Source organism: Argiope bruennichi, chromosome 6, assembly GCF_947563725.1.
Source record: "Argiope bruennichi chromosome 6, qqArgBrue1.1, whole genome shotgun sequence".
Taxonomy (NCBI): Eukaryota; Metazoa; Arthropoda; class Arachnida; order Araneae; family Araneidae; genus Argiope; species Argiope bruennichi.
Genome location: NC_079156.1, coordinates 24,446,678 through 24,469,176, shown reverse-complemented (window position 1 = coordinate 24,469,176; position 22,499 = coordinate 24,446,678). Strand labels below are relative to the sequence as shown.

The following is a 22,499-nucleotide window of genomic DNA, read 5'->3' as shown; positions in this document are numbered from 1 at the left end:
GTGTTTTTTAAACCAACATTTGTTACCTTTCATGGTTTTTTTTTTTTTTTTTCCCTTGCTTTGGTTTGTCCTACTTTCAAACATACAAGGTATACTAAGAATTTTAAGTGCTTTCATTGCTTCTCTTCTATTTGAGGATAATAACTCCACTGAATTAAACAATACAATTTAAAAAATATGAATAGTTTCTGAATAACAGCAACCAATTCAAATAATATTTTAAAACCATTTTAATATAACTAGTGCAGTATGTAGTATCCAAAGAAGTTCCCTGCCTGAGAATTTAATAATTTTTTTTTTTTTTTGTTACTTTCTTTGAAACAACGAAAAGTTATTAGTCTTTTATTAAAATATTTAAATGATGTTATATAAAATGCCTTTTCTTTAACTACAATCATGCTGATGTTTATTTCTTTTTTAAAGAGATTCAACAAACCAGATTTACATATTACATTCATTAGCAACAAGAGTAGTATATTTTACGTAGTCCAAATCATAAGTTGCCCAGATATTGAATACAATTGAGTATACCATACTTAGCAGTCGAAAGGGCAGAACCAATCCGGAATTTGCCTCTTACTTCTCTAACAAAAACTATATAATAGGGAAACCGGTGAGAGAAGTCTCCCCGAAGCTTTCTCGTATATTAATAAAATTGTAATCCCTCCTCACCAATTTCTTAAAAATTGTGGATCCTAGGGAAGGCCATAAATACCAAGAGTGCATACATTTTAACTTTCGAAATCCTGCCTCCATTTCATGTTCCGTAGTATTGAAAAAGAAACCGAGTTTGCATTTTAAATGCTCATTTGCTACCAAATGAGACCAACGAAATGATTGTTTTAGAAACTAAATAACGTGCCAAGCTTCATTTATCCTAATCTCTGCATTTTTTGAGGTATTTTGTTTACATGCGTTCGACAGCACATACCAACAGACTGTCGAATCATTGAAAGATTTACTTCAAAATTTGATATGGATGTGCATTTTAGATGCTGATTCTCTGTACAAAATTTGATACGGATTTACTTTTTAAATGCCGATTCTCTGTACAAAATTTGATACGGATGTACATTTTAGATGGCGATTCTCTGTACAAAATTTGATACGGATGTACATTTTAGATGCCGATTCTCTGTGCAAAATTTTATTCATCTAACTCTTCTCGTTTTGTAATTATCTGCACTTCAACAGACAGGCAGACAAATTTCCCGTTATGGATTTTGTTCAAAATTCCATAGAAAATCAGTATTTAGGGTAAGGACAATATACAAAGTATCATTCGTCTAGCTCAAAATGTGTTTGAATTATCTGGAAGGCTTGAATCTGAAAAACACATGAAATGAGGACATGCATCAAATTCTCGAGTTGGAATTTTTTTTTGACGGTTACTATACTTTATTTTCTATACATCATATATGAGAAAGTAAAAAATATAAAATCGTGTTAAAAAGTAATGCCCTTGAAACTCCTTGGAAAATGATAATTTGCCAAAGCATCTTCTACATTTAAATTCTCTAAGATATTCAAGATATCATATACAGAGGCAACAATATATTTTACTTTCACGCAAACCGAGTCTAAAGATTTGACTACCAGATTTGATGAATCTCCATGTTTTAGACTTCTATAAGTTTGGATATTAAATTTATAGGTATACAGGTATCTGTCTCTCTCGGAACACGATGAATTAAAAATGTAATGAGGTGAATGGTTTTCGGTCTTTACACGAAATTTCTAGATTTCTCTTATATATTAGATAGTTTTGGCTAGAATATATTAAATAATTTTGGCTAAAATTGGAATAAATAACGAATTTTGCCGATGTCAATGGGTAGTTCTCTGTGGATATGATTATTCGTGGATATGTGAAAGCGGTAATTCAGAAACACAACAAGCTACATTTGACTATTATGGCTTATGAAATGGTTAACAATTTTCTAATTTAGTAATTATTTTTTTTCAAAGAATGAAAAAATGTTAAATATAATCTGTTTGAAACAGTAGTTCTCATCATAAATTTATCCAAATTCCAAATAGGGAGAAAAAAAAAACCCATAGTTTCAAAAATACTCAAATCTATTGAAAAACCATCATTTTGAGAAAATGACAACCTATTGATTATTCTGAACTCGTTCAGGTTATTTAATAATAAATAATTTATATTATATATATATATATATATATATATATATATATATATATATATAAAGAGAGAGAGAGAGAGAGAGAGAGAGAGAGATTTAGAAAATAAATCTTTAAAATAAAATTTCTTATTTACCCCCCCCCCTTTGACGATAGCATATTTGAGATTTGAAAGTCAATTATAATCTTGAAAATAAAATTTTCTATATATAATTCTCTTTGGAAAATGCTTTAAAGAAATTATTGTATACTCATAAAGAAAAAAAAAATCTCTAATTTTGCCCATGTTATAAATTTTTAAAAAATGGAAAGAAAAAAATGTATTTTTAGAAAAAGATATAGAACTGATTAAGAGTATAAAGCCTTTTTACGGACATTTTCACCAGACGCACTTGACAAACAATTTTTTTTAAATCTTTCAATTTTTTTTAAATTTAAAAATTAATAAATTTCTATATTTTCTAAATCTATTTGATTTTCCCATAGAAACTATTTGAAAAATTGCACTGCAAACTTCCCGAAAGAAAAAGAGAAAAGTAAGATAACGAAGGAACAAATGATATTTACTAAAATTATTTAGTAGTTTTCAAAAAATAACTCAAATAAAAGAAAATCTATATTTTTTGTACTAAGAAATTAATATCCCATTTTCATAACAACAGATACTTATTATAAAAATGTTTCAAACATTTTATGCTTTAAAATATATATAAATTTTTTAATAAGAAATATATTATTAAATCCCACTATATTGAACAAAACATTTTCTTAATACTGTAATTATGAATTTAATCTTTCTAGGTAAGGAACTGAAAATGATTTTTTGTGTTTATATGGTGTAAAAATGAACTGGAAAAAAACATCGATATTTTTATAAGCAAAAAAAAAAAAAAAAACGGAAGCATTTTTTCGAAAATTTTAAATTCATTTCACAAGGAAGTTTTTTAAATTAATTTATACTTTTCTGTCAAAATCAAGCCAATAAATAAATATCGGAAGATTATTTAATCTATATTTTTTCTATTTCCTTAATAGAAATTCAGACATTCTATCAAAATGGATTTAAGGAATGCAAGAAAAATTGTTATAACTTTATATCTTAATGAAAGTCGCGAATTAAAATTTCTTGTCATAATAAAAATCTTTTCTCATTTAAGTAATTCCTTTTAATATAAGTAACGAATTTTAGGAGAATTAATAATATAAATCCATATTTTATGATTAAAAATTGAAATATCAGTATAGAATTAAATTTCTTCATAAAGACAAGTTTAAAGTTTTTTTTTAAAGAATTCAAAAATTTAGTTTTCCAAATAAGCAAATCATTTCTACTGCCTTTTTTATTACAAGGGATATAAATTTAACGGTTTTTAGGATTTAATTCAACCTCCATCCTTCCCATCGTTAGTAAAAAAACATTTCTTTCTACATTATTTAATAAAAAATAAATAAATAGAACAAAACAACTTTTGAATAACTAAACAACTAAATAAATAGAACAAACAAAAGGTTTTCCTTCAAAAGCTCAGCTTGAAATTTTCAAACCACAGCTTCCTCTAATGGCAGCAAATCATATGAAGTAAATGGACATAAAATATTATTTTTTTTTTATTTATTTATTTTCGAAATCTTTTGAGAACAAGAGCATCAGAAATTTACTTCACTCTATTTTCTTCTCTTTTTTCTTTCTTTTCTTTTTTTTTCTTTCTTATTTAACTTTATTAAAATATAAATAAAAGCAATAAAAATGTGTAAAGGTTTTTTTTTAATCAAAAACTTATTTTAAAATTTTTACACCAGTTTCATTTAATCATAACAAAATCATATTAAGCATGTGAGCACGATATATTACTATTCTTTTTATATTATTTAACAATAAGTTGTCCTGTTATTACTATTATTCATAATACTAGAGAAATATTATTTATTTTTTTGCCAAAATCCTTTGAGAATGCGAACAACAGTAATTTGCCTCATCTTATACTTATTTTCTGTTGTCTAATTTCAAGAAAAAATAAATACAATAAAATTTTAAAGATTTTCTATCAAAATCTAAACTTAAAAATCCCAAACCAATATTTCAGATTACAAATTATATGAAACAAGTGAAAATGATGCATGTTTGTTTAATTTTCTTTTCAAAAATCAGTTGAAAGTACGAAAACTTCAGAAATATATCCCAACCTATACTTGTTTTCTATCACCTCACATTTATATAATAAATAATTAAGTATAATAAAAAAATATTCTTTTCAAAGTTTTCCCACCAAAACCAGATTAAAACATTTTTTTTTCAAACTATTATTTCTTATAACGGTAACAAATCATTTGTAGCAGGCAAACGCGATTTGTTTTTATTTATCTTTCTTCAAACTGATTTGAGAACGCGAGCACCAAAAATCTACCTCATCCTGTTCTTGTTCGCGTGAATTTCGACGGCCAAACATCGAAAGAGAAAATAGATTAACCAAATCGCCCTAACTGTGGTGAATAAAAAACATGTAACAGCACTAAAACGAAACAAAACAGCATCTCAACAGGTGATTCGAGAGGGCGTCATCACGTGATAACGACCACGTGACGACAAATGGGCGAGACTCGCTGCTGATGGACAGTCATTTCGTCCAATCAGGTCGAGCGATATGGGGGCCGGCCTTACATTCATGTGGTTCCTGGCGCGGAGTGTATGTATGCGGCTCTTCCCACTTTATTCCGTGAGTTGACACAGCCTGTAGAAGCACATTACGGAAACATTTCGGTATCGCTCTGTATAATTCATGGACTCCATACGTCAGGCCTGATTTGACGACATCAAAGCGGGGCATTTGTTCGATTGATAGAACACCAGTGCTTGCGAAGTGGTTTTAATAGACTTTTATTACAAATCTTAACTTTTGAAGTACTACCGAAAAAAAATATATGAATTGTTGGCATGTTTCTATTCTCTGAGCTACTGAAATTTGATGCTTCTGAAGATTGATTGATGAAAAGAGCGCTACTACTGACGTCACATCAAGTGCTTTGTTTTGATTTGCTGTTCAATCAGATAGATATATCAATCAACATTGGAGTTGGCATAAATGATATGACTGATTGATTGCTTTCTGTGTTGTTTTTCAAACGGTGGACTTCTTTTACGGTTCTAAAATTTGCTGAAAAATCTGAAAGAGATTTATAGAAGCATCTGTAGAAACAAAACTTGTGAAGTGAGAAAATTATTTGATCTGAGCTAAACAAGACTTACAGATGAATTTAATAAATTAACCGTAAACGTCCGGAAACGAGAAATCTAAAAGAAATTAATAAGTGAATAGAAAAAGATATAAAAATTGAAAAAAGTATAGAATTGTGTTGAACCTATTCTAAGCATCGACAATCAAACGCTGCCAGCAAAGTAAGATTTTAAAACAGTGGATTGTGAATATTTCTTTAGATTTTCGTGAAACAGACTTTTGTGAGAAGAGCCGATCTTCATCAACAATTTAAACAACAAATAACTCTATTGTAGTTCTTCAAGTTTGTCGTTTCTTCTGCCGTGTTTTATGAAGACAATGACTTTGGTGACTCTCAGAAACTCTTTACATAGACTGTCCTAAAAAGGACTCAAGCTATTATGTATCCAAATTTACTGGCACAGACATCCGTCTACTCTCCCCTCCTCCGCTGCCCCATGCCAGCCGGTGGTTTGGTGCCCAGTCCGCTGTCCCCAGCGGCCAGTCCTCCAGTCAGTAGTTCTTTTTTGGTGGACAATATTCTAAGAGACAGAGCCGCGGTGGCTGCAGCGGTGGCCAATGCCACCAGCCCATTCCTGGCAAGACCCATTGCGGTGTCAGCGTGCCCCGAGCAGCCCGGGTGCACGGCCTGCACCACGTGCTCTGGGTGCACCCCTCCCGGGAACAATAAAGGACGGTGCCAGAACGGGTCCCAGAGCGGGAGCCCCGCAACGCCGTATCTGAAGTTCGGGGTGAGTGCCATACTAGCGGCTGAGAACAAGGAGAAGATGGGGGCGAAAAACGTTCTGTCAGTTTCTGGTGAGCTCTTGACTTTAATTAATAAAATAATTTCATTAAAATATTATAAAATAAAATAAATTAATATTTCGTTGCGTTCAGTAAACATAATTTTCTGTACGATCCCAAACTCTTGCATTGCAATTTCATATATATGTTATTCTTTTGAGTAAAAGCCTTTAAAAAAAGATCACTCAGAAATTTATTTGTAATATATCAATCAGTGTTGAAATAAATTTCTTATAAATTCAGCATTGAGTTGCTTTTCCAAAATAAATGGAAAATAATCCTATAATTTACTATTTTTTTCTTTTTACCTATCCCCTTTAATTACTGAATTAAAAACAGTTAACTGCTCAAGTACTTAACCTGAGTTAATTCGTTCTGCATAATGTATATATGATACTTTAAAATAATTTGATCTTCACGAGGTTAAAAATATTCTTTTAAAAAAAGATATAGAAAAAACTATTTCATAAGACATTTTAAATAAAAATGTATTTTAAATTTTAATTTAAATTGATTCAAAAAATGATTTCTGGAAAATTATTTAATTTTAGCATTTTTCTGCAGTTTTTATTATGATTTTTCTTGAAGTATTGATTCATTCATCAATTCATAATCATTTTCATAAACTTTTAATTTAATTAGATTAAAAGTTTAATAAAATTATTTTTTAAAGACTGCATTACATTAAATAAATAAATTTACACTAAATCCCGAACTAGACAATGCAATTAATTTTTTAATGTCTTGTGCAGTATGATTTAAGAATGAATCTTGAGTCCATAAACCACAAAGAAATCAAAATTCACTCTTTTAATAGAAACTCCAGTTTAAGTTTTAAATGAATTAATAATGTAAAATAAATGACAGGTTTTGAAAAGTTCAATAATTAAAAAAATATTTTAACCATCGCCTTTTAAAAGTGGGCACACATTTTTAAGAGTACGAATATTTTGAACTTCAATTCCTTAAATTAAAGAATAATTTAAACTTTTAATTTTAATCAATTTATCGAAATATTTCAATACATTTTTTTTTCATAGTTTCAATTTCTAGCTCTTTCAATTTTTAATAAAGGAATCATTGAATAGTTTTTTGATAAATTCAATTTTGAACTGATTTTCAAGACCGATGAAAAATATCCTATTATTAATCATTCATCAAAGCGAAAGATTTAGATTATATTCTTTCATTAATTTGTAGCAGCAAAAGATATTTTATTATTTGGAAAATATATTATACTTCAGATTATCCAAAGAATTTCGAAACAGACTAAATAAATCGATGTACTATAATTGAGTCAATCTCTTGAAATTATATTTTCGTTTTTCACTATATTTTTTTCACCTAAAAGTTCAATAATATCGCTTTCTTGCATTCTTTCATGATTAAAGTACAATTTTTTTTATTGTAATGACTGAATTTTAATTATTAATGAATAATTATTGATATTTAAAGAAAAGTAGAAGAAAGTTTTTATGCGCGAATCCTACTCGATCTTCTTGGGAAAAATTAAAAAGATTATATTAAAGAAAAAAAAAACCCTAAGTTCACGTTGATAAAAGTTTAGAAAATTACTACATTTAGATAAATGTGCATTCTAGGTTATAATATATAACTCTATTAATCAACTGTAAAAGTAATACTTTAAAATAACTTGCAGTAAAATGCCGCAAGTGTTTTACTTCTTTATAGTTTCGAAACTATCAAAACTGTTGACTTTTTTTTTCGAACATTATCTATTTCCTACTACTGTAACACAGATCACAGGACAAGAACATAATAAGCAATATTGAAATCATTTTGTTTCGGTTTGTAATTGTGCTAATAAAATAATTACTTGTTTTACATAAACATCTAATTTGCTTATTAAAAAAAAAGGGGGAAGAAATAAATTGCATCCTTTACATTCAACTTTCAGAAAAGTAAAAGCATTTGAATGAACCTTAAGCATTATGCGAAAACAGCATATTTTAATTGAACCCATTACCTCTGTATACCCTGTCTCTGTTATGTCTTATCTCTGAAAATTTATTGAGTAAACTTCAGATAAAAGTCACATTTCTTTTTATCTTAAAAGTTAGATTTCATGAAGGTCTTGTTTAGATTAATATTTGTCTCTTGATTTTACTTGAGAGGAGCATATTTAAATTGAATCTATTATTTCTATATTTTCTCTATTATCTCAATAATCTTTAACAGACACAGTACTTTTTATCTTAAAAGTTAAATTTCATGAATATAAATTAAATTAATCTCTTGATTTCATTTGAGAAGAGCATTACATTTTACATGAAGAGAAAATATTTTATTTGAATCTTCCTTTAAGTTAGAAAATTGCTTGAAAATATTTTACTTGAACCTTTTTTCACAATCAGAATTTTACTTGAGTGTATTTTCATATATTCAGAGAAGAAACATATTTTAATGGAGAAAATATTTTATTTGAACCTTCTTTCACAATCAGAATTTTACTTGAATGTATTTTAACATATTCAGGGGAGAATATGTTTTAATGGAGGAAATATTTTATGTGAACCTTCCATTTACAGCAGAGAAATAATTTTAGAAATCTTTATAAATAATTTCCGATTTTTTTAAAAAAATGCTTTCCATTTTAAAAACTGTTTTATCTTAAAATGTGAGCTTTATGAATAACTTATTTAGATCAATATTTGCATTTGCATTACTTGATCACTTCAGATACGATCACAATCCTATAAACTTTTAATAGCAACGGAATTCACATTTTATGATTTAATAATTATTTGCATCATCCGAAAATTCTGAATATATTTCTTAATTAAAAGTATTTAAATCAAATCATTCTTTTTTGGCTACTAATTAAGATAAAAATCATAAAATAAGAAAAATTAGAAAAAATGCCCATAAATTTAATATGCATACGAACAAATAATTTTTAATAAAAAGTGAAGAGGGAAAAAAAAATGGTTAGAAATTTAATCATAAACTCAAGAATGTTAAGAATAATTCTAAAAAAAGCAATTTCTTAATTAATATCGGATTGTCGATAAACAATTGTTTTGCTAATAGAATCGCCGTTAGACTATTACGCGTTTTAAAATGTAACACGCAATCACAATTACCAACTTTTATCAAAACTAGAGAAACAGAGATATAATTCTTACTCAGTTATACATTTTCCTTGACATGTGGATGCAATTCTTTTATTTCGACCTAGATTCAGCAAATAATTGATTTTTATCTAAAGATCATTCTTTTATCTTAGATCTAGATCTCTTTTTATAGATTTCTTTTTTATATAACGAATCCTTTCATTTTCTTTTACTATAATTTAAGTCAGTACTTCTATATATTGAACTCTTAACTTTTGCTTTAATTCCATTTTTTATTCTCATGCTGTTAAAGTAAAATATACAAGAAATTAACTTTAAGAAAGTAATTAATTTTAATGCTATGAATTAAAAATTAATTTTAATCTTAATTAGTTTTTCGGGGATTACTAAATTTGTCAAAGTAAATTTAATGAGATGGTAGTTTGAATGTTTGATTTAATTATTTGTTTAGTAAAAAATTTAATTATTTTCATTTTTTCACAAAAAGAGAAATGAAAATTTGGCAAAAGTTTCCATCTAATACGATTTATCTAATGAGTTCATAAAATTGCCCATGATTCACCATTTTACTTTCAAATAAATTTCATGCTAAAAATTTGAAATTAGTTTTAATTAAATTTTCCAAATAAATTAATTTATACCGTTAGATCTTTAAAGCATAAAAATGGATTTACGGAAAGATGTTTTTATCGTTTAAATATGATCATAAGCAAACTTTATCCATTTTTCATTATGAACTTGTTACTATTTTCTAAAATGAAAGAAGAAGAAAAAAAGGATCCATTTACTATCCACCCATTAAATTTTTAGAAACATTTTACATAGATTAAATATAAATATTTCACTAGTATTAAAGCCTTTCAAAAAATCAGACGATTTATAAGGATATCGATAAGGAGAAAAAAACACACCTTATTTTAGAATTTGGTTTTGAAAATTTGGTAATCGAAAAAAGGACTTTTATTATATTATTTAAATTTTAAATGAAGTGTTGATTAGGAATAATAGAAATGTCTTCACAAATTTAACAACACTTTCAATTTTTCAATTTCTTCACAAATTTAAACAATTTCTTTCTTATATTTCAACTTTTTTATTTATTTTATTTTTTGCAAAAAAATTGAGGTTCAGTTAAATTTTTATTGACTGAATAAAAAAAATTATGTGGACTAAAAAAAGAGAAGGAATAAGTAGAAATATCACAAAAAATTTAATGAAATGCCTGAAAAAAAAAAGCCATGCTTTAATTCCATCTCTTGCGTTTATAACTTTTTCTTTTATTCCTCAGAATAAAACTGATATGCAGATTCCATCAATTTGAAATTCTTTGAAAGTAAAAAATGTTTGTTTCATAGTTTCGCATTTCTATCCTGATAGAAATGAATTTTTCAAAAAAAGATTTTAATAGCCTAATAAATATTGCAATAAAGTAGAACAGGACAAATTCGATTTATTTAATAACTCGTATTTGTTTTCGTTCTTTGAATTTCTCCATTAATATAACGTTGATAGGAACCATTTTGGTTTAATTCAAATTATTTGATAATTCGGATTTTTAATCTGGGTCCTTCAGCTTTGAATTATCCATTATCCAATGTACTAGTCATCCTTCACAGAAAAAAAAAGTTTTTAGCACTTTAGAGTTTCTTATGTAAATTTGATATGTTCCTTATAGTTTTCAACATTGCATTCTTTTCACTCTAATTCGCATTTTCAAATAGTTAATTGCTAATAGAATAAGCCACAAAACTTTAAAAAAAATTAATAACGATTTTGATAAATAATTATCTGTGATTGAAAGTAAAGCGAGAAATATTTCAAAAGTAATTCCATAATGATTTTAATAAATAAAACATATTTCTCTACCTTTTTGATCTTCAGTTTTTATTTGTACATATATTTTACAACGGCATTCTTCTTGTTCCATTTTGTTTTAAGGGTTATTTTTAATTGATTCATTAAGAAAAAGAAATATAAAACATCAAAAACTATTTCGCTTTTTATTTACTACGTTACGTTAGATACGTTTTCGAAAATCAACAGTAGGAACAAATTAAAAGTCCTTTGGGTCGAATTTTAAAAATGCGGCCGAAGAATACAAAAGAAAAAAAAACGAGAAAAAAAATTTGATTCTGTGATTAAAAAATAAATAAGTAAAGGTATTATAAACACAAAATCAGAAATAATAGGAAAAATGCCTTCATTATTCAACTGATGTTAAATTTGGTTTGCAAAATTAGTATTAAATATCAAGCAAAAAAAGAGAAAAAATATTAAATTAATTTATATAATTTTATTGAAAAGCTATTCCATGTTTTAAAGATTCGCAGTGATATTAATATATCAGCATTACTTAAAATTTATACTATCTTTATTTTGAAGTTGTCTGTGTTTTCATAAACGGAAAAGATTCACTTTTAAATTGCCATTCCATGAATGAGAATATTAAAGATATTTGCAATCATTGTTACTTCGTGAAAAATTGAATTATTAATAAATTATGAATCGGCAGTTTTTAGAAATTGTTTGGTACAACATAATTTTCCTAAAAATTAACAGATTTAAAAATCGTTTGGTAAACTGATATTTTTATTCGAAATAAAAATTCATTTGTACACAGCAAGAATATTTCATATTGCAGTAATATTTCTCATAAAAGTACTTTTTACATTAAAAATAGTGAATACACTTTAACAAAAATAGAGAAAAAAAATATTTTCATTTTTCCCGAGCAGTGATCTTACCAAAATGCGATCAAAATCAAAAGGGCTCTTCTATTGACTTTCCTTTCACATAAAATCTGTTACAAATGATTGTGGTCATATCTTATGCAACAAAATATTCTCGAATGGTGACGATCAAAGTCATCTAAAAATATTCGAAATTCACTTCTACATAAATGTATTCTCCCTCATTAATTCTTCTTTCAAAAATTTGATATATCCCGTCGGTCATCCCTGAAACAATTACCTAAAGAAAACGATTTTTTTAAATTAATCTTAAAATTTAAATAATTAGTTATTCAGTTATTTTAATTTGATTTTTCGAAAAAATTTTCATAAATTTTAATGAAACTAGTTTTTTTTTATTTGAACGATAAATCAATTTAAATAAGTGCTTATAACATTTTTATTGGAATAAATTTTAATCTTTAAATAACGATTCGGATTTAAACAAATGCGATTTCTAAGAAAATTTTATAATTTTTTTTCTTTAAAATACGGCAATATTTTCTACAGCTTCAAAGTACTGAAAAGATAATTTTGTTTATGTTTTAAATAAATCCGTGAAAGCTAAAGATGAAAATATAAGTTCTGATACTTAAAACACTAAACTGCAGCGGTGTTTTGTTTGTTTGACAAAATCATTGAATCTCAAATTTTATTAAACTTAAAATAAATTAAACGAAAGTTTTTTGATAATATTACAAGTATGGTAACTCTTAATATCATCAACTCACTACGTTTAATGAAATACCAAAACTATTGTTCGCTTTAATTGGGACATAAAAATAAGTAACAAAATTGACTCATTGATCTTAAGTGATTTTTAAATTTTATTACTTAAATATACTTTTTAAATATATACAAATAATAAAGATAAATAATACAGTATTTTATTTACTTTTGACGATTGAATCAAGATTTATTTTAGAAAACTTATTTTTAGTGGCAGCGTTTTTACATTTTTTCTCTTTGGTATACTAAGTATAAACAAAATATTGTAATTATCAAAAAATCGAAATCATGACTTTTATCATGATTTCATCATCTCCACATTTCAGATATCTCTGAGTTTTAAAAAATCTTTTTTCTTTTCTTTTGCATGATTTTTATATGCCTGTTTGCCTTGTCCGTGAGCTCAATACCTCAAAAATTTTCTGATCTAGACAAATGAAATTTTACATATAGAGTACCGACTTAATTTGTAGATTTCTATCAGATTTTCAGCAAAATCCATTTAAAGGAAGTGTTTGTCAGTCTGGATGTATGTGGACTCTAGAATACAAAACGCAAAGAACTAGGTATATGAAAATTGGTACATTGGTTTAACATCTAAAATATAGTTTTCTTTTCAAATTTTGAACAAAATCTTCTAACAATTCTAACAATCTTGAACAAAATAATCCTAACCTTCTGTTTCATCTGTACTTGCATATGCATGTAAATGCATATGAAACGCAACCACTCAAATCTATGAAATTTGGTATGTAATCTCGTGACTACAAGTGTAGTTTCGTGTCAAATTTTTCCATTAGTTCGGCCAAAAGACGTTTAAAATACATATTTACATGATAGATTCCGATTCACGCCAATCATCTATATTTCATAGCCAATGCTCGCCAATGTCATGCAAATTATTTGTGGTCTTAGCCAAGATTCATAATTTTATATGGAGGAAGGGGAGATAAGACTTTAATTGCAGAGTATGCAAGAAAGTTTCAGGGAGAGTACTCCTGGTTTTAATTGTGACGTTCTCCTTTGATACGGTTTTTATTTGAATGGGAAATTCTTCATTTGCTTAATTATGCGTCATGAGGTGATAAAGAAAAGTTTGGATGATTATCTTATTATTCTATTTATCAGTAATTATTAGCTTTAATAATTATTAGTAATAATTTAATCTTTTTTACTTTTAAATGAGTTCACTTTTAAATTTATGAATTATCTAAAGTCTTAAGTTTTCCTGATTTTTGAAGTATGAAAAAGGACAAGTTTGTCACTAAGTTTTAAATTTTCTTATCAATTCAATATATATATATTCGTTGGGATTAGTGCTTGCTAAAATCTTCGATTAAATAATTATGTATCTTGATCTTTGCTTAGTTTGGCAAAGAATTTTAAATTTTGATAGACAAGAAACTTGTATTATTTAAGAAACTTCGCATGATTGTGTTAAATACATGTTTTTTTTTTCATAACTTTTTTGTTATCTTACTTAAAATTTGATTGTTAGTTTAAAATGGATCCTCAACTACTTCTGAAGTTTGTCTTCATATATAAACACTGTAAAATTTCAAAAAAATTATTAAAAATGTACCTTAAATGGAAAACTACTTAACATGGAGAAAATTAAGCCGTATCTTCATATGTTCGGTAACAACAACGGATAAAAAAATTCAGGATGAAACGAATGTAGCCACAGTTAAAACGATTTTAGATTTATTCACTTTTGCGACAATGGAATATAATGCTTTAAAATTTACTTGAAATATATTTATTAATTAATTAAAAAATAGAAAAAAATTATATGACAACAAAATTGATATCATTAAAAAGATATCATTAAAAGATATTTTTGAATTTTAAGTTGGTGAATATCCTTTTTGCACTATATTTTCTACAATTGGGGTAGTAAAATGTCAAAATTTCGCTTTATTTTTAATTAGTTAATATTACAATTAAAATTGCAATGAAAAGGCTCTCATTCCTCGGTACATATTTTGGCTTTCCTAAGTATATGTATGCCAAATTGGGTTGTTCTAAATCTCATGATGAATCCTGTAGAGTGCCAACACATGCACACATGCATCCTTATTATTATTAAAGATCTGTAAATGAAACAATGTAAAAAAAATGAAAGTGAGTCAGTTTAAAGAAAAAGAAATGAGAAAAGTGCCCAAAGAGGAAAACATACGAATAATAAATAAACCGCAAAGTTATATAAAATACTTCTCGTAAAATATAAGCTTGAAGAATATAATAATTCTTATAAAATATAAGCGCTACGAATGTGTATAGTGCAGCAATTCAAGGAACGCTGGGAAAATTTAATATTCTAGTTCTTTGAAAATAAGAATTATATCCATACAAAAAGTCAATAGATGGTTAAAAAATTTTTAATTCAAATTCTATGTCAACTTTTGACTTAATATGTAGAGTAGAATTTTAAAATTCAAAATACAAAAATTCAGTATAAAAAAAAAATGTTACGTTTTCCACATGCAAATACATAGCATAAGTATGAATTTTCTTTCTATGTACTTTTTTTTTCTATTTATTTTAAGAATATTATTTTTGGTAGTTTTTAATTCGAATACCTTTACAACTTTTTTTTTGCTGTTGTTTAAAATCTGTTAACCAATAGGGAATTTTACAACCTTTTTTTATAAGCATTAAATCGTTTTATTTTGAAGCGTCGAAAAGATTTAATTCGAACTCCGATTTTTGTTCCCATGTTTTAGTAAAGAAAGTTAAATATTATTTCTTCATGTTTATGACTTTATCTATTCAGAGTGATAATTTATGTGAAAAATATTCTTTCGAAAATTCACCTTTATGCTATTTATTTATGCATTACCTTTGATGAATCGTAAACTTGGCCGAATTCCTAAATTAAAAAGAAATTGTTGGAAAAGTCTTTTCAATATTTCTTGCTAGAGTCTAACAAAAGAATTAATTAGGGTTAAAGTTGGCATAAGAATATAGAGCATAGAATACAATATCTACAGTAAACAATTTATCTAAAGATTTCTGCAAGTGTTAATTATATGTTTTTTGACAAATGATATATAATGTAAGATCAATTTTATAATAAATCTGAAAAACGAATCTCTTTAAAATTTGCAATCAAGATCAATCAAAATGTTATTAATTTATCATTTCAAATGCAGGTTAAGTCCGGACGATAAAATTATGAAAAAAAAAAAAAAAAATGAAAATTACGATTACTGGATTGGATTTTTTTTTATGTGCGTGATATTTTCAAACTATTAAAATATATAAAAATAAATAAATAAATAAAAAATTAAAATGAAATCTAAGACCGCAAATTTCAAGTTCTCATGTGAAAACATTATTATTTTTAAGTCATTAATTAGTTTAAAAAGGGTTGAAACAATCACGAGACTTCTCTATCGGTCTCTATCACACTCTCTCTCTCTCTCTATATATATATATATATATATATTATATATACATATATAGAGAGAGGTAGAAAAGAATATAGAAATAGAATAGAATATACAAAGAAGTATACGTAATAATAAATCAATACTGGTAATAGCAGGTTAACCTTTTAAAAACACATCTGCTTTCAAAAAAGCATACATAATGATAATTTTTTTAAACTTTCATTTTCAATTTTTCCAGCTGGCAAACAAAGTTTTGTAACTCGACCAATTTTGAGATGAAACAACAACTATGATGTCACAGTTCTACGTCAACCTTTTATAAACGTATCTGCTCTCAAAGAAGCATACATAATAATAATGCAATACTGGTGAAAGCAGGTAAAAAAATATATGCGATTTAAAGATGATGATGAAAATTGCCATTTATGTTTTATTCATTGCCTACGCGATTTCGAGCTTCAATATTAATTACCTACTCGATTTCGAGCTTCAAAACCCCCTAACCAAAACATTATGCTCTTACATGATAAAAAAAAAAAAAATCTAATATCTCCTTAAATTGGGTCACCCTCCCCAAAATTTTCTTCTTGTTACTAAAACCGTTCAATAATTGTTTTACCAAAAAATAAATATAAATAATTACGAATTTTAAAATAAAGCATTATCAATTATCACTAAAGAAAAGTATAAAAGAAAATTTTTGAAATATAGTTAAAAATAGAATGTTGTACTTGCTCTATATTTATTTTCTTTTAACAAAAGAGTGTATTTTGAACATTGTACAAGATGCAAGACTTTATTTTGCAGAAATATGATTACCCGTATTAATTCATTTCATTTCAAATGTAAATTTTTAGCAATATTGTCACTGAAATGAAGTTTGTGTGAACAACTAAATGTCAAGATAAACATTCATAGATTAGACTTCAAGACCTGACAAAAGTAGCGTCAAGCGTCCTTTCCATGACAAATATCTTAATAAAACACAATTTTTGGAGTAAGTTCATGAGATAATTAAATAATAAGCCTGTTTTCAGGCTCATTATTTAATTAAGATGAGCATGACAAAAGCATACATATTATTTTGATATACAGAACATTGATTTTGAATATCTAATTATTATTGAAACTGAATAAAAATATAGCATCCACAACTCTAACACACGCAACCATATTTTATAAATAAGACATATAATTACATTTTTTGCATATGTACAATTTGATAGTTCATTTTACATAAGAAAAATTGGATAAAAAAAGGAACTACAGAACTAAAATTAATCACATTTCACAAGAGAGAATATCACAGAAAGTGCAATGACAAAAAATGTAATTATGTATCTGATTTATAAAGTATTGTATGGCTTTTTCATGTATTAGAGATGTGCATGCCGTGTTTTCTTCAGGTTCAACAATGATTAGATACTCAAAATCAATGTATAATGTAATATTTATATCCAATTGCTAGGCAGATGTGCTACATTTCAGTGACAATTTTGTAAAAGTTTTTAGTTTTCACATTGATTCAAGCGTTCAAATAATTCATAAAAATCTGTTTGAGTTGATGCCAGTTTATTTGAAGAAAATAATTTAAATTATATTTCAAATTAAATGAATTAATGCGACAGCCTTAGTTTTCCAGAATGAAATATTGTCTGGTGTGAATAAAAATATTTTTTATTTTGCTGAGTACTTTTACTACATAATTTAATTGTTCCAATTTTACTTAAAATTAAATAAATTGAAACTTAAAATTTAAGATAAACATTGATAACTCTTTTTATTACTAAAATTAATGCATTGACATAACATCATATTAAAAAACAATGTTCTTTTTTGTGTTTGAACATATGAATTTTATGCCATTGTAATCGTTAGCATACTTTTCGATCGTCGATGCACTGAAAATATTAATCTTTAAAATATGTGCCATTATTGATATGACAGCAAAATCTGACTTTACTCGAAAGCAATTTCGTAAAATTATTTTTTTAAAACTTCAACCGCAATTAATTTTTCTAGATTAGTCGATATATTTTTTTTTATTATTAAGATTAATGGGGTAGTATAACAACCTATTAATATCATACAAAAAACAGTTTTTTTGTGTATGTACATATATGATATAATTGTATGCTTCAGCATACTTTTCGCTTTTCGATACATTGAAAATATTTGCTTGATTTTTAAAACATGTGCCATTACAAAATATGATAGCAAAAACTGACATTACCTGCAGACTCAAAAGCAATTTCACAAAACGTTTTTTTTTTTTTTTTTTTTTTTAATACTTTAACCACAACTAATTTTCCTAGATTGGCACCACCAATAAACTGAAGTAGCTCTTTAAAATCATGGTCTTCGGAACAGGATTGCAATTTTATTTATTTCTGATATATTTATTTTTCGACCACCTTCCGCCCTGAATCAAAATTTTAATTACTTCGCAGCCTAGTCGCCTGGCAAATTGCCACTCTTTAAAGACGCCAGGCAACAAGCTGGAGGAACCAGAACCACATAAAAATAATAATGACGAAACAGAAGAAAAAAAAAGGGGGCAATATTAAATTCTTAAAGCCCGAACACCTATCGCTCGCTACTCGATCAATCAGCCAGAGCGGGATATTACCAGAATAAAACCTCCAATCTCTTATGTTCCCGGTGTGGATTTTTCCTTTTCTAGTTGCCATTTTTTTTTCTTTCTTTTCTTTTTTGTCCAGAGTGATAGCTTATTACGTATCTGCAGACAAGTAAGCGTTATGAACACGCTTTTTCGGAATGATGTTGCCCCAACAGCGGAAGTGTGGAGTTTATTTAATCTGGCTTGATGTATGGCCAATGAATGATGATGCATCGGACGGGCCCACATCTGTTTTGTAATGATTTCGGAGGTGAATTTTATTGCTGCGGAGGTCAAACGCTGCTCGTGAGGGGAAGTGGAGGGATTTTAATTAGGGAAAGGAAGATTACCAGTGTTTTCTACCCCTCGAATTTACGCCAAGGTTGGTTGTCACTGTTTGACTTATAGCCAAAAATAAGACCTTGATTTTATGATGCTAAATATTCTCAAATGATATGATGGAAATACTAATAACCAGCGGTGATGGTCTTTCTACAACTTTTTCATATAATTTCTAATAAAAGTTTTATCTCCTAAACCCTGCAAAAATTGTAGACTTTAGATAAAGTAGAGATTGCTTTACATGCAATTGGCTAACGATAATTGCCATTTATTAACCATTGGCGTGAATCTAGTAGTTTACTGAATCTATTATACCATCATTGGCGGGGTTTTTAGAGATTAATCCCAGGCATGCTGTTAATAATATTTTTTATTTGTTGAATTTGTGCTTTAAGACATCCGACTACGTTAAAAACGCTGGTTTTCGACCATACTGGCGAATTCATTTTTTATTATCATTTCTTGTAGTTCAGGCTTTCCTTTGTCCAAAATAGTATTTTCTAGGATAATGAAGGTCTGACCTATCATCCAGGGAAATTTGAAAAATTTTTTAGCTAAAACATTTCTTTAAATTAAATTTTCTCAAACTTTAATTTTTATAAAAATTTTCCACCGTTAACATGATATCTCAAAAACCAATAGAGGTATTTATATAAAAATTTCAGCGTGTGTTTTAAATACTGTGAGCAATGAAATGAACCAAAAGCTTTATTGTTGGTGAAATACTTTTTCATTTATAGGAGTTTTTAGAAAAATGAAGTTGTAAATTGAAGGAAAAAATGTATATATACGTATATTTTTACCCATAATTTCTTTGCATCTCAAAATGTTTCTTAGATTTTGGTTCATTTCATTCATCATTATATTCTATAACTTGTGTACAAAGAAAAATAGGATTGCTGCATTACAATTTTGTGTAGAGTGTTAACCGTTTTGGTTAAGTTTCATTAAAATTTACTACAAATTTTCCTATTTCTCAAAATATATTATATTTCCAAATAATTTTTTTGTATTTATAGTGTTTATAATTGACAATACATCTAAAAACCATACATATTTTTTAAAAATATTCCTTCGAACGTAGTCGGTTACCTTGTGCATTTTTCCCGATTGAAACCAAAATTTCTAAAGCACTACAATAATAATTACAAAATCACATACTAAATTTCAGTTATTTAAGTCATTGCGTTTTTGAGTTTTCGCGTTTATATACTTTCGGAAGTACAGATAAACAGATGTCCAACCCCTTGTTGTATTTGACTCAAAATTTGATAAGTGCTTACTTGAAACCTGTGTACTGAATTTTATCCATTTAGTTCTCTTCTTTTATTGTTATCGTGTCAACTTATATTCAAACAGTTGGACATACAGACTTTTTCAGAATAGACTTTGTTGAAAATTTGATAGGAATCTACAGATTTGATAGAAAGACCATATATCAAATTTTATAAGCTAGCTCAAAGAGTTTTGAGTGAACTTTGTCACAGACAGATAGACAAACATTTTCTAAAGATAGGTTTCTTAGAACTTAGGTAAGCCCAAAATGTGAAGATTCGTCAAAATCTCGAATTCCAATATTTTGACGATTACTAAATTTTATTTATGCTTCTTATACGAGAAAGTAAAAAAAAATATGTAATTTACTTATATTAATAATTCATTTTGAAGCAACACGAAATTTATTTAGGGTCAAACCTGTTCATTTTGAGTCATAGTCAACCGATGAGAGAAACAGTTGTCTAAATTCAACTTCACACAAGCGAGAGAATGTTTGATCCTCTATATAATGCATATCATACATGCAAATCATGCATGCAAATGAACATTAACATTACATTAAAATGCATTTATAGGAAAATATCTTAAAAGAAATTTTCATTCTAAAATTATAAATTAAATATTAAATTATATAAATTTAAATACTATTTTAATTAATTAACACTAAATTAAATTAACATTGAATTACATAATAGCAAAAGTTAATTAATTAATATTTAATTTAATTTAAATTGAAAATTATATGCTAAAATCATTTCTTGCTTTTTTTAAAAGTATTAAGTTAAGGAATACTAAAATTTCATTTAATTATATTAAATTAAAAAAAATTAAACATTCCAAATATGACTCATTGCAATATAGAATTAAGGTATGTCGAAGAATATTTTTTCTTTCCTAATAAGGATAAAATGTGGGAGTAAACTGTGTTGGCATTGATAAATATATAATTATTCATTTAGGAGGAAGGAGATGTTCATTTAAGTAATATTATGTCTTACAATACCTATCGTATTTCTTTTATATCGTATTTTTTTATTATTTCTTTTTTCGAAGTTGTTGCTAAAAGTTTCAATTTAATCTTAATGGCTTTTTTAGCTATACTTCAAATTTTGATAAGCAAATAACTTGCGCTATTGTAGAAGCCTGACACCATTTTCTTCATTGTGCTTCATATTTCTCTCTCTCTCTCTCTCCCTCTCTCTCTCTCTCTCTCTATATATATATATCCAGTTAGTATATCACTTGAAAGAGCAATAGCATTGAAAAACAGACACATTTAAAAAATTTCCCCATTGCTTGATTTTCAAATTAAGCTAAATTGTAAATACAACAAAATTTCGAAAATTTTATTAAAAGTATGTTTTATACTAAAAGGTATTCAATATTTAAAAATAATAATAATGTTTTGTTAAAAAAAATGGGGGAAAGGGTCAGGATAAAAGTTGGAAGGAAATAAAAGCTGAAAATTAAGCAGATTTTTGTAAAATGCGCTTAAAATATTTTTTTAAAAATAGATTGAAAGATAGAAAAAGTTCTTCGACAAAAAAATGAGAGAATTTGAAAAGGTAATTTCATGAATTTTAATATGATATGAAAATTATTTTGGCACTGCATTATTTTCAGAAGTCTTTGCGAAAAAACACCAAAATGTCCTTTAATTTTGAACTAAGTAAAATTTTTAAAAATTGTTTCGAAGTGAACATTTCTACTCTCCAAAGTACATTCCAAGTTTAGTATTCTAGGTCAAATGGTCTGACCTGTGGAATGCCAATACACGCACACATTTTTCTTTATTATTAATAGTGGTGATATTTGAAAGGCCGTTTTTAAAATGATGTAAAACAAGAATTATGAATTAATTCATTCTTAAAACGAAGATTTTTTTGAAGGGAATAAATTTTATTTTGTGATAAACATTTACAAGAAAAGAAATTCCATAAAGTTATTGAAATTCTTTCAAGCAAATCACTTCACAGAGGAAATTTAGGGCAATTAGTAGCAAATTGAATAAAATAAAAGATATTGAGTAATACCAGTATATTATTATTATTTTTTTTATCTCGAACTAATAAAATTGAATGAGATAAAAATACATAAATAAAACAAAAATTTATTAGAACTTTAATAAAAAATAACACAAATTTTGC

General features: G+C 26.7%; 1 protein-coding gene across 1 annotated transcript in view; it reads left to right on the top strand.

Moving 5' to 3' along the window:
• The first annotated feature begins 4,912 nt into the window (after positions 1-4,912).
• The window catches only part of LOC129972479 (homeobox protein DBX1-A-like), a 128,159-nt gene continuing 110,572 nt past the window's right edge, over positions 4,913-22,499 (top strand). The window contains exon 1 of the mRNA XM_056086624.1: positions 4,913-6,176. Coding sequence (XP_055942599.1) covers positions 5,759-6,176 — 418 coding nt within the window. The 5' untranslated portion in view covers positions 4,913-5,758. The remainder of the gene's footprint in view (positions 6,177-22,499) is intronic.